Source organism: Phaethon aethereus (genome assembly GCF_964289735.1).
Source record: "Phaethon aethereus genome assembly, chromosome: 17".
NCBI classification, from domain to species: domain Eukaryota; kingdom Metazoa; phylum Chordata; class Aves; order Phaethontiformes; family Phaethontidae; genus Phaethon; species Phaethon aethereus.
The window spans coordinates 5,414,315-5,434,908 of record NC_138593.1 but is presented as its reverse complement, the minus strand read 5'-3'; the positions used below and the strand labels follow the sequence as shown (position 1 = coordinate 5,434,908).

General features: G+C 37.5%; 1 protein-coding gene across 1 annotated transcript in view; it reads right to left on the bottom strand.

The window, feature by feature from the left end:
* Window positions 1-260: 260 nt before the first annotated feature.
* GLT1D1 (glycosyltransferase 1 domain containing 1) overlaps window positions 261-20,594 on the bottom strand; it is a gene marked incomplete at both ends in the record, with an annotated part of 58,497 nt that continues 38,163 nt past the window's right edge. Inside the window, 4 exons of the mRNA XM_082007693.1 lie at window positions 261-407; window positions 7,811-7,909; window positions 13,445-13,565; window positions 15,075-15,118. Coding sequence (XP_081863819.1) covers window positions 261-407; window positions 7,811-7,909; window positions 13,445-13,565; window positions 15,075-15,118 — 411 coding nt within the window. The remainder of the gene's footprint in view (window positions 408-7,810; window positions 7,910-13,444; window positions 13,566-15,074; window positions 15,119-20,594) is intronic.

Below are 20,594 nucleotides of genomic sequence, written 5' to 3'. Positions count from 1 at the left end.
GAGTATATTCCTCCTGTGTGATCTTACAAAATTATACTGGTCTGTGATGAATTGGTACACTAGAGACTGTGCTGAATTAGATAAATTTGATAGTTTGAAGTAGCAAGCAAGTCCTGTGATGTTGGTATGTTTGAATAGAATAATAATGCATATTTTACTATCTCTTCTAAAAAGAAACAAAGAGAAACCCAAATCTAATTACATATCCATCATTAAAGTGCTCCACGCAGACTGCTGGCTATCAGCTGTAGACTTGCAATTCACTGGAGTCTTAGGACAAGATTCTGATAGGCTTTTCTTTCACTTTCCCATGAATGATGTTTCTTCACATAGTCTTTGGCCCTTGTTACAATTTCTCTTTCCATAATGGGGTCATTCATCAAACCCTTGGACAGCACAACAAACTCCTAAAAAAAGATAAAGAAAATAATAAATTAAAAGTTCCTTGAAGTTCTAACAATACTGAAATAGCTTGTACCCGTATCTTGATTTCAGTAAAGCACTTCAACTGTGAGCCAATATATGAAGCTGTTCAAAGTCATTTTTCAAGGTCAAATACCTTAGTTTATTTATAAGCAATGATTGATAAATAACAATTTTACATATTATTTTATGCAGCCCACCAAAGACATTTAAAATCAAAGACAATCCCAAGACCACTAGGGCAAATATGGGCAACAGATTTAATGACACAAAAATTGTTTGCCTACCCAAGTGTTAGAAAAGCAGGCTGGTAACAAATTAAATAATTCACCTGGTTTCCTGCATGGCGGATAGCTGGCATCAGATTGCGTGATCTCAGCTCAGCTAAACTTGCATCTCATTGCTACTGTGACACCTTTAGTTAATTTTATAGTAAGACTAAAAAACTCACTACATAAATATAGCCACAGGGTAAAGATAAAAGCAGGCATGCAGCAACAAGCTCTTCTGGAGTAGTTGCATCTGGGCAGTTACAGATACAGCAGTGTTAGCTCAACAAGCTGTGCAAAAAAGCCATACATGAATTTCCATTAACTGGACAAAACTAGACTTTGCAGATTGCAGCTATTCCTTTGCCTGCTCCTCTGCCACTCTAATTTAGTTCTAGGGAAGAGAAATTGTGAACTTCAAACATGTGAAAGGAGATTTGATGTCTGAACTAATCTATTCTGAGCAGCTGGTCTAATTTTTTATCAAGAGACAACTTCCAATACTTCAGCTTGATTACAAATGTACTGAGATCTTTGCAAAACAGTGTCTTGGTCCAGCTCAGAAAAGCACATAGCTATTATGTCAATGGAAAATTAAGGTAATACATTACTACACAATTGGTAGTGAAGATCAGTTCCCCACCCCCCCAGGGACATGGGGGCAAAAAGGATGGCAGAAGGAGATACATTATTTACATGATCTATCAGCTATGAAAAGAAATACCACAAAGACCACCAGAGTTCCTATCAACACTAGGTTAACTAGCACACTCAAACACCTAAGTACACAGTCTATGTAAGTACATATACAGATAAAAAATCTTTGGTTACCACAGAATCAATGTTTCTGTTGTAATGCAAGTGATGGCCATGCATAATACATAACTATAACATGACCCCTGGGAAACAATGATATGTGAAATCACATTGAACATGTTACAATCGCTGCTTTGACTCTCACTGACAAGACAAACTATCAATATATGCATCACTGCCGTGAAATTTAAATAGTCAGAGATGCATGTCAGTTCTGTTGAAAAGGTTTGTAAGTCGGTAATAGAACGAGATGATTTTCATACATGCATATTAACGATAACCTCTTACACAAAATCAGTACTGCTTGTCATCTTTGCTCTGTCCACACAGCACCGCAAGAGTGGCCTCTGGAATAGCCATGAGGACCACATGCTTCGCACCCAGCCCGCTTTCCAGCACAACTACCTCGCATTCAGATATTATTCAGCTAATTTAGCTGGTGTATTCCTTACTTGTCCCAGTTCCTTACTTGGGACCCACGTGGTCTGAAGAGGATGTTTTCTGACTGCTTGTGAGAGTGTCCCTAAAGAAGATAGGCGAGTCTGGTCTAGAGTACCCTGAGGCTGCGTCTATCAGACACTGCAGATACAGCCAGCGACTCCAGCTTTGGAGACATGTTCTTTTCCTTCCTCCATATCTGCCAAGAGTATGGAGCAAGGAAGGTGGGACAGCCTTACGTAACTTATGCTGGCTTCATCCAGTTGCCTGTATAATCACATTAATAAATACTGTTCACAATGAAATACATTCCAACTTTAATTTTATGCTCCTGTGGAGGACTTTAAATAAAGTAATGTTTAAAAATAATTTATGTAAATTACCTAAGAACAGAAGCAGCAATGTAACATTTCTTGGCAGGTAGTGCTATTAGCATTCTTTTAAAATGTGGATATAGAGGACAAAAACTTGGAAACATGTAAATGATAGAAGAAATGAGATCCTTATTCACAGTTACAATCTTAATGCTGGGGATAATTTCAGGAAATGCCAAACTGAGTCCAAAGCATAAAAGTTGAGAAACTGCAGGAGGGAGAAATAGCAAATGGAAAAATACCAGGAGAAAGAGAATAAGGGCTTCTCAGCTTTATCCCTACTTCTTCAACTAATCAAATGTGACCACCTACAAGTCACTTGCAATCTGACTGGAAGCCAACGGGAAGATTCACTATGACGTATCTGGGTTTTGCCTCATACTCTTCAAGCAGCTGGCTTAGCTTGTTTTCAGTTTTGGACAATTGGCTTTAGATAGCGGTAACTTCATTCTTCAGGTGCCTCCCTTAACTCCAGATGACTTGCATTCCAGTTGTAGTTTTGTGGTAAGTCTGAAGCATGGGCTCCCACTTGCAGAATGCAGACATTGAGAACTTGGAGCTCTTTCAGAAAATCAGGCATTTAATTTTTCTTTTCTAGAAGCCCATGATATACGAACTACTTATGATGGGATAACATGTCTCTATCAGCTGTTATGCTGTAAGTATTCGTGCAAGTGATATTTGCACAAATATTTGTGCACTCGCATAGTTTGTTGTAGCTGTGAAGTAAGCTTCACTTCTGGCGAGAGGGGCAAAATTCACAAATTACTTTTCAAATGTCAAACATAAGGGTATGCACTTCAGCAGCCAAAATGAAGGAGGTGATATGCATGCTGACTTACTACTTCGGGGACATCCATACTTCTAATAACCCATTTCACATACAGAAATGGGAATAATTACTACATGTGTGACAGAAAAACACACTGCAAAAGTTGAACCTCAGTAGTTAGCCACAATCCAGAAAAAACAGGGGAGAAGATCATCTATGTACATCTAGAACTGATATTACACATGCCCTTTTTATGGGTAGTACTTTACTTCAAACACAGGCATTTTTCAACAGCCACATCCAGAATACAATTTTCTCCTGATAAATTGACCAACTTCAAAGAAAATGTTAGCTTCTCCATGTAGTACCTAAAGAAATTCTGTATAATATTTTGCAGAGACCCAGAAATACAGGTATCTGGGAGATAAAGCTAGAAAATGAGTACACTGAGTAAAACGAATGAATATTCTTTCACCTACCACAAGAACTACACTGGTGCCGCAGCTCAAGCATAATGAAATAAGATGCATGTTTAATATATTATTTATATAATGAAAGTAAGTCTGCAATTAAACTATTTCATATCAGCTTCAGCAGATGAAAGAACATGATTCTTAAACAACAGAGAATCACCCCAGGGAAGGCAAACGCCAGATGTAAATTCAGAATAGCGACAGATCTACTGAGATCTACCGAGCAGGCAAAGCTCAGAAGTTAGCCGGCACATCTCTGTACATCACAGGGCAATTGTCCAGTATTTCTAGGGGAGTACAAACAGTGATTTCTGGCACTGGCAAAAATTGCAAATTATTCTATTCCATGTGAAGGTTCAACGGTCTAAAAACTTCAGCTATATTCTGGCTTGAAGCCCTGGCAGAAATGGCACTGTCCCATGTTTGGCAGGGGAGACCAATGTGCCTTCAGTGTATTGCTGCCTGTACTCAGCTGAGCGGCGTTTCCCTCTCACCCCTTCAGAAGCTGTCTCTGCTAACAGTAGTCTTTCCAGGTCCCACTCTCTCTCAAGCTCTGGTTATGTTTGGCCACTCTCTTACTGGCTTTGAAGTTTATTCACCTTCTTCTGTTTATTTATCTCCTTCTGTGAGCTTTTAGAGATGCTGAACATATAATTTTGAAACGTAGGATGTTGAATAACTCTTTGTGTCTTCCCTTTTAACACAGTTTTGTGTTATTTATTGCTCAGAAGCCACTGGCTATTCTCATCTCTTTTTTTTTCATTTCATTTCATTTTCATTTCATTTCCCATTAACTCAAGTGTCAAATATTCCATAAACCTGGCAAATTCAAGTAGTGGCACGATCAAACCCTGATTTAAAAGTAATGTGCACAGACGATGCAGTATCAAGGACAAAATGTTTCACAGATTTCACTTTTATGTTAACTGTTTCCATCTGAGTATTGTCTTCAGTGATTGGCAAGGCTTTTGTTATTTCCAGTCATGAAGCCTCAGCCTATGTGCAAATGGTTAATGACAACTACCATTCTGCACAAAATTTCTTACTGTCCTGTAAGCCACAAAAGCTCGCTTTCAGTAAGAATAAAAGAAAATCAACAGCATTCACAGTTTGTTTATTCTCCTTGTGTAATGGTCAATTTATATCCGTCTAATTTAGCTTTCAAAAGATAAGGTAGTTCACAGACCAGACACAAGTGCCCATATCTAAGCTAACTGTATTGTAAAGCTTTCCCTCCCCAGATCAGTAACACCTTGAAAATATTAAGTGCTTTCTACTCCTGACCTGTGACACAGTCTCTATCATCACAACCAGATAGGATCCACTAAACTTCGCAATGAAAATTTCTTTGACATTTTCTTAAAAAATCTTTGGTGGCACAGATTTTTCAAGACAGAGACCAAGCACCTGAATACAATACTAATCTCTCTGTATTATTAAAAGCATTTTCCCTGCCCTGATGCAACTGAGGTTACAGCAGAAAATAGTTTACCAGATGCTTAAGATGTCAAAGTAATCAGAGTAACAAAAAACCAGAAAACTCCTTACCAGAACACATGTTTTCCCATCCCTGTTGTCAGACTGAATCGTCTAAGGCAGTATTCAAAGTGCCAAGGGCAGACTGTTCCTTCTTCCATCATTAAAAATATGAGGAATACCTTGAAACTGTAAGTATTGTAACTTAATCACATTTCTTTGATCTAATATAACTCTCAACCTCTGATAGACTGCGTACAGTGGTTTAAAAACTGTATTTGATATGGTTTGGGGAGATAAAGAACAAGAGTAAATGGTTTATCTTTGAAACCATGAGTTATGATGATTAGCATTCTGAGCTCATCTCTGCAAGACGAAAGTTTTTCAACAACTCTGCAGTGAGATTAGATTATTATCCTGCAAACAAATATTTTCTTGACCCATTTGCAAACTTTGATATTTTACACATTATTTGACACCAATGAAAGTATAAAAGGGCTTTTATTAAATGAGATACAATTGCTGCTTTACAGAGAAAGCAGGGATATTACTTTCCTTTCTAAGATAGGGTAACTGCACAAACATTAGTGATTCCAGTACAAATATTACCTAGCAGTATGATAGCTAATATGGTAATACAAGTTACCATCTTCATTTAAAAGAGATTCTGTGTACTACCGAGACAGAATAACAGCAAAAAGGGGGCCAATAAGGAGCAGCAGAACAGGGGGGTTTCTGATCTTTGGCATAGCACATTGCAGGGAAGGGAGCTCAGACAAGGGGTTTATATAAGCTAAGTATAGTATTCTAGACATATTTGCAGCCTGTGACTCTAGTTCTGATATAAAATAAAGTCTTTAGCCATTTTTACAGAGTCACTGATGTCACTGGGACTACTTCTGTGCTTAAAATTGCATTTTCATCTAAGTGAGGAAATATATAGCATATCTTTAATTGATCTTGAATTCCAAACACTTGTAACGTAGGATGCTTGGAGATTGCAGAAGAAGCTTCTTATAAGAATGTATAATGAAGCTAATTGGGTCTGGTATGAATATTTGAATACCAAGCCAAATTTAACTGGCAGGTTGCAGGAAACAACAGAATGTATCAGAATTAATATCCGGACAAGCCATCGCTCTGTGTGTTCAACATAGAATCATAGAATCATTAAGGTTGGAAAAGACCTTTAAGATCATCAAGTCCAACCATCAACCCAACACCACCATGCCTCCTAAATGATGTCCCGAAGTGCCACGCCTACACGTTTTTTGAACACTTCCAGTGATGGTGACTCCACCACCTTCCTGGGCAGCCTGTGCCAATGTTTGACCACTCCCTCAGTGAAGAAATTTTTCCTAATATCCAATCTAAACCTCCCCTGGTGCAACTTGAGGCCGTTTCCTCTCATCCTATCACTGGTTACTTGGGAGAAGAGACCAACACCCACCTCGCCACAACCCCCTTTCAGGTAGTTGTAGAGAGCGATAAGGTCTCCTCTCAGCCTCCTCTTCTTCAGACTAAACAACCTCAGTTCCCTCAGCCACTCCTCATAAGACTTGTGCTCCAGACCCCTCACCAGCTTTGTTGCCCTAATGATCATATATCCTTGAAGTTTTGAAGAAGCATATGGAAGTCCGTGGGCTTTTTGCAGGGAATACATGTACAAATCATTTTACAAATAGCTTTACATCTCAGCCTCCACTAGCCTGGAAGTACCCCACTTCCAATGGATATTGCAAGAGGAGGGAATACTTCCACAACAAAATAAATTCCAGAAGCTAACAAAGAAATTTTTTTGTAGAAACCATTGTGAATATTGAAAATTCCATGGGAAAAAAGAAAAAAACAAAAAAAAGCCCAAAACACCTAATCCCAAAAAACAAACCGTGAGCTGCAAAAATTTTTCTATTAAAAAACCCTCCAAAACTAACTGAGGTCACTTTCCTGACATACAACTTAATAGGATGCATTGATCAAGCTATCCCAAAGTAAATAAATATGATATTTTCTACTTTGCAAAATTATCAAATGGACTATTCTAGTAAGGTTTTTAAAATACTGAGTCAGATAAAAAAAACTAAGGGAATCTGTGTCTGAAAATCATCTTCCACAACATATGAATATGTAACAGCAAAGCCATAATGCATGAATATATTCCAAAATGAAAACTTCCAGCATTTCAATATGTGTGGTGGTGCCTCTCTCCACGCTCTTACTTATCTTCACAGAAACTCCATTCTAACACTTTGCTTAATTTGAGTCATTAATTATTTTCTGACCGAGCAGTATCTTGGACCTAATAATGCTTTATATTCACACTTACTGCTAGAAATTACAGATAATGTATTATCTAAAACTTCAGGCTCATAGTTCCCTTTTGGTTAGCTACTGCTTTTCAGTTAGGGAAGTTATTTGAAGGGAAATACAACGTATGCATAGCATCTCTTTCAGGGTTTGCTTATGGAATCTTCAAGACTAAAGTACCAGTTGATGAAAAGTGAGCCCCACTCAGATGGCAAGCTAAAGCAGCCCAGGCCAGACAAACATTCAGCAAGGCTGACACCTAGTAAAAGTTTAGTGAAATGCAAAGTGAATGTGAGGCAACAGCAGAGCTTCAAGAAAGGCAGTCTAACACCCAGGTTTTTTAAGAGAATCTGAGAAAAGCTGCTGAGAGTAAAAGCCAAGTTTCCAGACAGACACGAGCATGTAATAGAAAATAAACCTAACCTTTGGAAGGGACTGGTCTAAGGATTTTTGTTTTCTTACCTGGGGATCTGAAAATAGCAGTCCTGTTTCCTTATGTTTTATTATTGCTGCATTCCCAGGAATGTTCCTTGCCAGCACTGGAATATCTAAATCCATCGCCTAGAGGAATATAGAGAAAGGAAACAACAGTTTATTAGGACTCAGGGATTTTGAGATGTTAATAATAATGACAATTTTAAAATGAAAAGCAGAAACAACAAACCAAACTTCGTTCCAATCTCTCCAACTTTTTAGTTGTCTAAGGTGATCTCCTATATGGAACTTCTCTGAAATATTTTGTTTATATTTTTGTTAGTCTTCTAACTTTGAACATATTACCAGACGCACTCAGTCCAGAAAGTCAGTGGATAGCTGTTCCATCATTTATTCTTTTCCACCTCAAAGTATGCAATTTGTTTCCCAGTGGAGGCTCCTGACATATGGCAAGCTTTAAGAGGATAAAATTAAGGTTCAGTTCAAAGGTTAGCATTGTAACTCCTACTGTTATTGTGCATAGATGAGAAGATTAGTTCATAGCACAAACAGCTAGCACTCCTCAAATAAGTATCCGTTCTCTTGTTATGTTAAAAGATACTTTTCGCAAATTTTCTACAACATGTCCAGAATGGAAGAGATGTGGGCAGTTCAACAACAGTGAAGGCGACCCTGGAAATCACTTGGCTCCTTCCCCTCAATTCTGAATCCTGTGGGTCATATAGGACTCTGGAACAGGTTTTTGTTTTGACAGCATCTGTTACTATAGCCTGTCTTGGAGCGTTCAGGGACTGCAGGGAAGTATGCAGTGGTGCAGCTTCTGACTGAACCATACCAAGGAGGGGAGAGAAAAGGTTATGCTTTCAGAACGCATTATGCTTTCAAAACATTATTATCTACAAAGCTACTGCTATGGGACTCCTCAGAGACCAAAGAATACATCTGCAGAAGTAGGATTTGATTCCACATAATTTATGGGCTAGTTGCTTGATGTATTTATTCATTTATTTGTATGTACATGTATGTGTGCATGTATGCATATACATTAAAAAAGGAAAGGAAGTGTGGAGCATCAACATGGTAGAATTACAGGTTGCCTACAGAAACCAGAGCAGAGTACAGCATACAATACGTTCAAAGCTAGTAAACCATTTCCAAGAGATCTAACACCTGGCAACTTTTAAAAATGCAGCTTAGATTTTGAATTAACTAGTGTGCAAACCCTGGCCACTCAACTTTCTTACTCATGCAGATCCTGATCTGAAACTTTAATTATTGATGAATTTCGAAGTCTTGAGATACACTGACTGTAAACCCAGAAAAACTCATATTGTACAATTATCACTGTGTCAAATGAGAAAGAAATTCACTCCCCCAAATCTTCAATCTGTTTCATACTGATTCCCTGTCACTTCAGAGCGAATGCATTTTTAATTACTGTCATTACACTCCCGGATGGGGAGCAATTTTGCTTCAGTCTACATAGCAAGAAAACAAAACTCCAAGGAGGAAACAGTGCTTTTTTTTATAGTTCGGACAAAACTGAAGACAAAAATACCCTGGCTGATAATGCACAGAACCAATTAAGCTTTGAACAGTGAGGGACTGCTGTGCCTTAGCAACTTGTCTTAATAGCTTAAAATATCCAAGAGAAACACTGCTTAAATCACCATGCAGATGAATTTACTCTCAACATAGAAATTCTACAGTCCTTCTGGGACAAACATCTGCTCTGCAGCAGTTAGCTCTAAAAATAATGGTAGCTCTTAATGAAATAACCTGTTCTACACTTTGTATTAGAAGCTATACGAAGTGAACACAAACCAGACTAGGTGACAAATATAAAAAGTACCGATCAGATTTCTGAATTTATCTAAGTGTCTAAAGTTGTTGAGATACAGCATTTTTAGAATAAAAAAGGTAATTTTGGAGAGAGGAAATATAGGTTTTTTTAATCCACAAATTATTTTGCCATTTGCTCTGACTTCATTGTTAAACAAAACAAATCTGTTTTCTAAAGGTAGGTTTACAAAAACATATGATGACAGTATCTACTTTGCAGTACAGCAAAGCTCATAGAACTTCCAAGTTCACCCAGGAAATGAAAGACACCGGTGCCCCACTCTGCCTTAGGTTTTTGAGTCTGCGGGTCAAGGGAGTTCCTTTTGGCTCTAATGACCCAACTATAGACCTAGCACAGAGTTCCCAGAAAAGCATCAACATCTCAGAAACAGAATTTCTGACTCAGCTCTTTTTCAGCCTTTCCTATTGACAGGCTTAAATGCCCTTGTGTTCAGTCTGCTGGCTCTTGATCTCATTCAAACACGTTCAATGAACAAGGAATGAAGATACTTTACTTGAACCTCTGAAGTAAAAATCAAGAGCTTGATAGTGGCAGTGAAGTGTGTCAGTGTTCATTGTCACCTGCCTAAGGCCCTCTCCTCACCTCTCTGTATTTCTTCTTTTAAAAAACAAAACTGTAAGAGTATTTCAGGTCTGGCTACTTTCCAAACAAGTGACTGTCCATTCACAGGAAAGAGTTTAAAAAAAAAAAAGAACAAAAGAAGAAAAACACACAAAACACAGCACAACTACCCCAGGACTGACAGTTGGAAGTGCCACTATCCCCACAAATAGTTACCTGCAAAACAAAGAGGAGTTGGGATTCGAGCATGTCAGATGCAGTGAATAGTCACTACTGTGCCGTTGGGCTGCCCATCGACAGTGATCGTTAAACATGCGAGTGCCCTGTGGCAGTTCGGTGTTGGACTGTACCTAACAGTCTGGTTGCATAGGCTGGCACAGTATTGCTGTACTGCAGTTTAGATTGGACTGCAGCGCACATTTAAAAAAAAAAAAAAAAAATCACAAGATATATGTTCATTCACTTCTATTTCTGAATGCTGCATAGTTGATGACTCATTGAAGTTGATTACTACGTTTATGTTTCATTTTCTGTAATTTCTGAACTCAGAAGGGAAAGACATTTGTTCTGTTTCATAAAGTTGCAGGGTTGTAACTCCTACATAAGACGACTTTCAGGTCCCAAAACACATAGGTACCAATGAATTATAGCTACTGGAAGGCAGAACAGATGGCGAAATACATAAGATAAGGGGCTGGCTTTATACCAGCTAGCCTTAAACAAATGGATTGGGCTGTAAATAATTACTGCATGAAGTGGCTTAGAATTTAATTTAGATACTTCATCTATTTTTTAAGCAGCAAAAAGAATCATTTGCATTGTTGAAAATATGTATAATGTACTGACCTAGGTTCAACAAATAATAGCATAAAGTAACATTTTAGTCCATTGGCCATCTGTTTTGTTACATTATTCTGACTGCAAATGTGTTTTAATGCTATTTCAGAAGGATGCAGGGTGTAAGTTTTAGCTTTGGAAGCATGTTTCACAATAAGCATTTCGAACCAGCAGTACAGGGCATATAAAGTAATAAAGGTTTTATTTACTATTTTGTCTTCTCAATCGTCCCTGATTTTTTTTTTTTTTTCATTTTTATAGTTTGCTATGGCTTATATTCCAAAACTCTAGGCCTGTACTTCACATGTTGTCTAAGACTGGGGTTTGCCCTACAGCAGAATAGAGTCTGGCCATCTTCCTTTTCTACGATGACTTTTTTTTTAACTGGCTTTTTTTTTGGTAAAAGCATAACAATCTAATGATTTTTACAACAGCTGGAATACTCTTGAGAGCACAGAAAAAGTACTTTGAAGAAATGGTGCTGGAGTCAAAACCTTTTTCTTTCCAACTACATAGAGAACATAGAAAATTTTCCAGTAGTAGTGTCCGATTCTGTGATTCGATACTCTTTTGCCAGAATAGTCTTGTAATTCTTAAAAAAGAAGAGAAATACAACAGGAATTATTTACTATTCTGTTCATGTAATAATTTTCAGTGAGAAAAACAGTTGTTGGAGGAGGGTGGGTTTTTGGGGGATTTTTTTTTCTTGGTCTGTGTATAAATTGGGACTAAATTACTCAACTGTGTAGTGAAAACTTAAAAGGGACAGCTTTCCACTAGAGGTGGTATTTGACTATTTAATAGCCCTGATAGGATAATTGGTCAGCCACAAAGAGAAGAGCTAAAAAAAAAAAAAACAAAAAACAAACTTTCCTTGTTGATTTAGTCTTACAGTTATCAGATTCAAAACTTGTCAGAATTGAAACTTCAAGAGGAAAGCAAAAATCAGTAATTCCTGAAGCAGTCTCAACATGACCTCTGAAGTAAACCAGCATTATCTTTTTGCGTTGAGTTACCGCATATTTGTTAAGACACCAAACTTCCAAGATTGCTCCCTCTCCTGATAAAAGCTAAGGAAAATGTCTTTTAACTGCTCAAATCTGATGGGAAAATTTTGGGGAAAACTACACTAATTGTCAGTCCTGAGTTTGCATAAAAATTTGTATCAGACCAAGCATACTTGCACTTCTGTTGCAGATGCTGTGTCTCTTAACAGCCTTTCTGGTTTGTTTCCGCCCCCCCCCCGCCCTTTTTTTCCTCTGTCGCTAACTCACGGACACACTCAGGAAATAAATCGTATTGATTTTTGGTCAACTGTTATGTGAGTAGTCCTGAAGAGAACACACAACTGGTGAGGAGGAGGTGACAGTTACTTAACTTTTATCTCTCTGAGTCACTGACTTAGTTGTGGCTGTGTACTGTGTTGGTACACTCCATCTCAACTACCGAACATACAACATTTGTCTAGCCTGCCACACTGATAAGTTTGGAAATGTCACAGCCTGTAGTAGTTGTTGTTTATAGAGTATTGTTGCTGTGAATCAGCATCTGCTTCCACCTCTGAGCAGTGGCATTTTAGAAAGAAAATACACATTTGCTATCTCACCATCACCTAACTTTCATAATTCCTACAATGCTCACTTAGTTCTTATTTATGAAGGACTTTCAGATGTGTGAAAGAAAAGCATGCTGGATATGCAACGTGATTACTCATTAGAAACAGAAATAGGAGATTCATTAATACAAATCATGTAATAGTTTCTGTGATCTTCTGAGATCATCACAAACCAACATTCAGCAGTCACCAAAAAAATGGAACAGTAAAAGGTGTCTGCCCAAAAAACTTCCACGTTAAGTACATTTATTTTTTCCCTAGAAAGCATTTGATACTAAGCAGTGCCCTACTTTGACAGGTACAAAATAACCTGGTTATTAATTTTCAATACCGATGGCAAAAAAATTAACTGAGCGTGTCATTTTTTCATTAATCATTTCAGAATTAAATAACCAAATATAGCTCTTAGATTGCTTTTTGAAAGGATGTAAAAATAAATGAAAGTCTATTCTAGCAACATTATAAGGAAGTGGGTGTTGAATCAAGAATAGTGACAACCCCAGTAAATCAGAATGATTTTTGTATCTCAGGTCTGTATTGTTAATTTAACAGATTTGATAAAATTATATTCTGTCCTTTAAAAAAATAAATAAAGCATAAAAAACTGTCAGTTCAAGGGAAGAAAACCTTAATCACTAACACTTGCAAAAAGAAATACTTTAGTTTTGTCTTCACTAGCTTTGAAACATGGATATAAAATGCTGACACACACTTCCAGTGATAAAAGGTGATTTCAGATTCACTGTAACCTCACTGAAAAACCTTACCACTAAGATGCAATTACCTCCAGAATTGCAGCAGACATCCCCTCTGAAATGGAGCTGTTCACCACAGCAAAGCACCTTTTCATAGCAGCATGAAGATCATCTTGTGGCATCTCCTGTAATAAATGTACTCCAGGTGCCCTAGAAATAAAATGCACACAAATAGGACACCTCCAAAGAATGTGCTCAAACAATTCTTCCTAAAATTTAGGGCAATGATGGAAGGTGGTCAGAGCAATTCAGCCATGGTTCTGATGCTAACAATCACTTGCCTACGGGCAAGCCACTTTACCATGTTTCCGTTAGCTTTCTATCTATAAATGCGGTTATAAACTCAACACAGTATACCTTGCTATCTGCCACTTCACTGGCTGTTGTTCTGAAGTTTTATAGTTGATCACTTAACACCATGCTCTGTTCACCACCATCAGTCTCATAAACGAAGGAGGAGAGTTCAATGGATAGGGTGCAATTTTCCCTTGAAGAATTTGTGTGAGATAGAGAAGATGCATGCAGAGGTTTATGAAAAACACACAGTTTAAATACTTAGGGAAATGGAACGTAATTATCAGAATTATCAACTGCAGGAGATGCTGACTTTTCAAATGCTGGCTTTTGGGGATGGAACGTGGTCCTGAAAAAACTCTTCTGCTTCCTCTTTTATTATAAGCACTATTCTGTTCTGAAGGGTTACATTTCTACTGCCATCATCTTCCTCAGATTAATGAAGGTCAATCAAATCAAGGGTGAAGGGTAGAAAAATAGGGTAATCAGGTGTTCAGTCTCAGATTAATCGAATGAGATCTTTAATACTGGTGATCATTTTTGAAAAGCCAGCATCTCCTCCGCTTGATGAGCCTGTTCCTGCCTCTTTAACCTCGACATGAGATCACTAAGCCAGATGGAAACACAAGTGCATTTGACGTTAAGACCAGCTCCCTGTCAACTAGACTTTGTTAAACACTGCTTTTCTGATTGTGCAGTAACATCCAGCTTCTGTAGAGATAAATAACTATACCAACTGGAGTATAAATGCATGATTACAGGAGTAATGTTTCCCATGAATAACCTGAATAGAAAATAAAAAACATTTTCTCTTGATCCAAAAATGGAATTCCAAAACACATTTTATGCAGACTTTATTATCAATCAGAGATAATATGGTTGTTCTGTTCAAGTCAAACAATTCTAAGTTCTGCAGACACACACAAAAAAAATCTTGTTTCTCTAACATTTATATCTTTCAGTCAGGAAGGATATAAACTAGGGATAGGAAAAAAGCTATACAGGGTTATCTTGTCCATCTACTCATATACCCACCAACAGCAAGCATGCAAAATCTTGCATAAGACAGGATGAAAGAAAGAATTAAAAGATCCCAAAGAATAATAAATATAAATCACACTAAACCAGATGTGATTTAACATAAAACATTAAGAGATCTACATTGTAAACTGCAAAACGTGTACAATACCTAGTCTGAGAATGTTACATGCCAGATAATCAGCACACATTTGCTAGTCATATAGAGAGTTGTGCATGTATGTTCATTTGTAATTACAAAAGAGCATTTACACACATGATTTAAAAAGCTAGTCAGCCAACTGCTTTCACCTGGAGAAGATAAAAGGCTTAACATCAACTTCTTACCTTTTAACTTTTTCCTTAACTTCACTTGTAAAAAGTGGATCAACCTAGAAAGGAAAATGGCACTACTTTAGCACTATAGCATATGTTTGAAATACCCAGGAAAGAAAAATAAATTTTAGCATACTTTTTACTAAAATATTTAAATGCATGAATAAGCTGAGCTTTTAAATCATACTACGGATCTGGAGCTTGGTAGTTTCATTTGACTCTTGAGACAAATGCTCTCGCGAGTGATTGACACTTAGAAACCCAGCTAGGGGGAGTGCACAGTACAGCAGCGCGTGAATCGAGTACTCCACTCTAAACCTTTAAGTGACTACTCCAACGCAGCGTAGCTTTGGGCTACTGTCAGAAGGGGAGGATCCATTTCTTCTCCCCTGACATCCCTCTGGCTGCAGGTTCTAATTAGAGCGAGATCTATTTAACACAAATGACTGTTTTCAGATGACTCCGCTAAGGCTAACAGGATTCAAATGAATGATTTGACAACTTCCTGTCCAAGTGAGGAACAATGCACTGATGTGCCAAGCAATTGTCTGTCCCTTTATGTATGTGAAGGAAAGGATCTTTTCAGGCTTTAGTTAACACAGAAGCAATCCGCATGTAAACGGAGAGAGTCAAGATAGATGTTATGCACTTGTTTGAAAACTAATACGATGTTTGAAAACTAGTAAGCACAAAATTCTAAAATATAGTCTGACATGAAGGTATGTTAGAGTTATTAAAAAGTTGTCTAAGCTGGGCAATTAACTCCAGCAGGTTTATTTACAAAGCTTAACTATGTCTGCTATTTTCATTTAACATGATCAAAAGAAATAAACAGAACTTGGAAATCCTTAACTAGACATGAAGAACAGAACTAGACTTTTTTTGTTAGGGCTGGCTGACTATGTTAGACTAATTTATGATAGCTTGCACAGCATGCAGCAGTTGTAAGTACTGGGAACAACACAGCTTATTTTCTTTTTAATACATGTTAATATTTTGGGTTTGGTTTTTTTTCCATTATGAGATAGAGAACACTCACAAAGGATTTTAGAAAACTCTTTTGGGGAAAAGTCAGAATTTATCTTATAACCATGATTATGTACTTTGAACACAAGATTAATTATTTCATGAAAACAGGGCTTCATAAATTAAAAAATGCAAGTGAATCACTCTTGCACTAAGGAATTAATTCCTTCCTATGCAAGTAAAAGGCTTGCATAACTGCTTAAGAAAGTATTTTTGGTAACAGCAGGGGGGGAAATCAAGTGCCCTTTCCTGAAGCACTACCTGATCCTGGAGACAGAGTATGATACAGATCCAAACACTAAACTACTATGTCATGTCACAGGTTCCTTAGATATTTCATATACTGTTTCTATATAAATATCTTTTCAGCTTTTTCCCCAAAGTACTATTTGGATGCTGAGTTCCTCTCATGAGGAACTATACTCTGTTTCCATTAAAATCAATGGAGTACTTGCAAGTGATTTAATGAGCAGTGGGATATGGTCTTTTGCTTTCTACTTTTAGAAGGATGAGAAAAACTACAGCTTGTGACTCATAAAATTTGTAAGATATTAATTTCTATCCCATCTACTTCTGTGGAAGCCAAGAAATTGCCATCTGCCTCATAAACAGAACAATTCTTTAAGCTGCATTCTTCTACTGGTAGATATTCCAAGAAGCCTGGCCTAAATATGAGAATTCAGTTTCAGGATGGGTGTAGCAATGACTTGGAGAAGTGATCCCTGTGAGCTACATTTAGGAACTTGAGGGGGCACAGTTATCTAACCACAGGCTCAATATAACAGAAATTAGATACAACATAAGCTGTTCAGTAAGTTGGAAATGCACTTAAAAGATGTGGATGCTTCCAAAGGCAACTGACTATGGCAGGATGCCTAGGAACTTCGTAGTCTCAGAAAAAGCTACTGAAAAGAAAGTTACGTTCACGCAAAATGTGTCCATGATCCAGTTCTTCTACCAGGTGGAGTATTTGTTGCCACATTTTATTTTGTTACCTATCAACGTAGCAGGCAAATATGATCATCAGTTACCTATCATCTTTTGTTAAAAAATCACCCATCCAGAGGAAGCTTCAGAGAGCTGCAAATTTCATCAATTCAGCAGAGATGAGAGGAAAGTAGCTTGCACTGTATGAATGGTTTCTATCAGAACAGATGAGGTAAGATGATACATGGAAAGAGGAGTGGGCACATAACATGAAACCACACCTAACGGGAGCAGATATGCTGTTAAGGAAGTTCTACTCTGCTGACAGGCAAAGAAACATCTGAGACATGTTTTGACAGTGCAGAAAGTCACAGATCAAAAGCTGCACAAAGAAGGTGCCTGTTAAGCACAGGGCCTACCATGATCAAAATCTAGGAAATCTTCCATAAACCCACTGTATTAAATTGCTGTCATATGAAAATTAACTCAGGCAGAAGCAATAGTCCAGAAACATCATTATACTGCTGGGACTACTGTGGCCCTCTAGACCTTGTAGGGAAAACAGGTCTTAGTACATTTAAAGTTCAGTCAGAATACCACAGAGTACTAAAGAGTGAAAAGCTGTATCTGCAAGCATATTCAATACAGATAGGAAGAATCTGCTCAATTGCTTGTGTTTGTGAGGTTTTGACAGCATCACTGTGAAAGGAATCAGCTTCATTCACAGCAGCAGGTGACCCCACATTACAATTTTTATCTGATTGATTGTTGAATAGGCTCAGCAAGACCAAGCTTCCCCTAAAACTCAAAACACAACTGTTGTCTGCAATGCAACACAATGTCCCTGCAGCAAAGGCACCAGAAATACAAGATCCTTGCGAACATATTAAATTCAGCCATTCTACATCATCTTTTCCATATACTAAATGCTTAAGGAAATTCAATGTCTTCTGGCTTACAGTGTAGCTCTACTACTGCAATTGGGGACAATTAACAACTTGTTTCATCTGAATTAAACTGTATTTTTTACAATTTGGCAACTAGGATCTAAATTAACAAAACTTCAGGTCTAAAAGAAAAATATATAACCTTTTTAAGAAATATTGGATCACCTCATTTTACCATTTCTAACAAAAGTTTCATTTTCAGGGAGTTTTTCTTGAAGAACAAGCAAACAAAGGGTTAGAAGAGTTGTCAGCTTAATGATAGCAGTAGTTCTTACCTTTTAAAAAATATCTGAGTAGAACACTTATTCAGGATGTAGCTGGCAGAATTTCATATTCCTCAGCAGGCTAAAGAATTTGAAATTGTATCTCTATCTCCTATCTGATTTTCCTAATTGTTATGCTCTAGGATATTCTGGAGCAGGTTATTAGACTTCCTCTAGTTGCTTTAGTTTGGTTGTGTCAATGGCTGTTTCATTTTAGAACTAGCCCAGAAACCTCACAGTAAGTAACAGCCATCCATTATAAAGGGATGGGCTACATGACCTGATAGGTCCCTCCATCTGTGGAGGCAGTTATTCAACTCAAACTGTCTCAACAGGCATGGAAAGAAATTGGACAGAAGAAAAATAGCTGTCAATGAAAACAGTATCATTACAAACACAGTACAATATTCTGTACTGTCTACAGGAATGGTTAAGAATTATGCAGAGAGCACGAAGTGGGCTCCGAGAGGTTACTCAACAGTTGAATGCAAGCTTTATGGCCTTAACCTTTTAAAAGTTTCATAAGCTTCTGCTGAAAATTAGCTATTGTTTCAAATTTCATTATAGAAATGAACAAAAGGAAAACTGGAAGAGACAATAAATGCTAAAAATTTTACATTATACAGGACCCAACCCTGCAACATTACTTAGATTGTACGACTTGAGACAATCATGCACAGCAAATGCAGGGAAAAGGTTAGAATCTTACGGAAGCAAAGCAGAAAATAGTGTACAGGCCTTTGGTCTTTATATTCTTAATATAATCTTAAGGTATGGGTTTTTAATATTCACAATAAACATGACTTGCTTCACAGCTAATGGCATTGATTTTCTTAAAATTTTGTGGTTTGAGAAGAAACACAAATAAATACCAATAGAGCTGAGATTTATTTTCATCCTTCAGCAATATTTTAGTACTATGGGAGAAATACATTTTTAAATGTTTTATGGAGGTTCAGTCCTTGATCCTGCCTATGCACTGCCACAGGGTTATTTCTGGTAGCTTACTGTAAAGACGTTAGCTTATGAAAAAGTGAAGCAAATTTAAAAAGACGACTAAAATGTTTAAAATCCTCACTGGAGGTAGCAAGTGCATCTTTTGATTCCAAAGCACAGCTTCATTACACCTGCTCTAGATTTGCCTTCCACACCAGTTCACTTCCAAATCATTTTGTGTATCAGCGTGGAAAAAAATGCCGATAAAATTTTTTTTCTTTTAAAAATAAAATCATATGTCCCCAAATTTACAAAGAAAAAAACTGAATGAGAAAATAGAAAAATAGTCCTTATTTGCCCATTCAGATTCTATTTATTTTCCTATAAAACAGACTACCTACAAATTTTCAGGCTCTTGTGAAGATGAATCAGAGATGAGTCTTATAGAGGGACATGAACACATTACCCAGAAGAAACAGTGAAGGTTTTAGTACCCTTTTGGCATCAGCAAGAGTTTGTTTCATATGACACAGCTGCCTACTCGTACCTTTCCCACTGGTTAGATTAAGGCTACAGGCTTTTTTTTTGTCAAGCCTTCTGCTGCTATGGATATACATGTGGCACAAATTATTTCCTTCTCAGAAGTACTGCAATTAGTTTTGTTAGTTTAGTGTAAAGTATGTTCCCTTGACATAGGCAACATACTAGAAGCAGAAGCAGGACAGTCCGGGTGCTGGGCTGTGGGAATGAACCTCACTTTGCACAGAATTAGGAGAAGCACTTTGGTGGCTCAGAGGCATCTTTCCCCCCTCTCCCTCACCAGTTTACAGTGCAGTCGCTACCGTTGAGGACCTGGCCCACAGAAAATACTGTGCTAGCAAATATTTAGGTATAGTATTGGTTAGACTGAGATTCGGGAAATACTTATCTTTCTCTCATGGCTCTGAAAATAACCATGCATTGTGTAGTTTTGCACTTTTTCAGCACTATGATAAGCAGAAATCATAAGAATATTTACATATTCAAGGATGGTTCCTTTCTAAAAACTTCCGTTTCTGCAGGTAAAATCAGAGAGATCACAAAGTAGAAACAACTGGAACAATGGTGGGTACTCAAACACCAAGTTTTAAGAGACCATTAGAAAAGAAAGGACTGGCAGAAAATTTATGCAACCCTTTACTACCTTTTAAGCATTCAGAACAGACTCAGACATGGTAAAAGTGGTGCATGCTTCCCTCTTGAGAAATGCTCAGTCTTCTTCCGTCCTCAAAAATCATGCTACTTGATTTAAAAATGATGGCGTGGAATTGGGAGGGTTCAATAGTTTTTCTTGTTTATCTTCATGCTTCATAAGCCCACATTTTCAAACCTTTCTCCACAACTAGAAAAAGATTATTTCATAATAATGACTGGGATAGCTTTGATTTTAAACT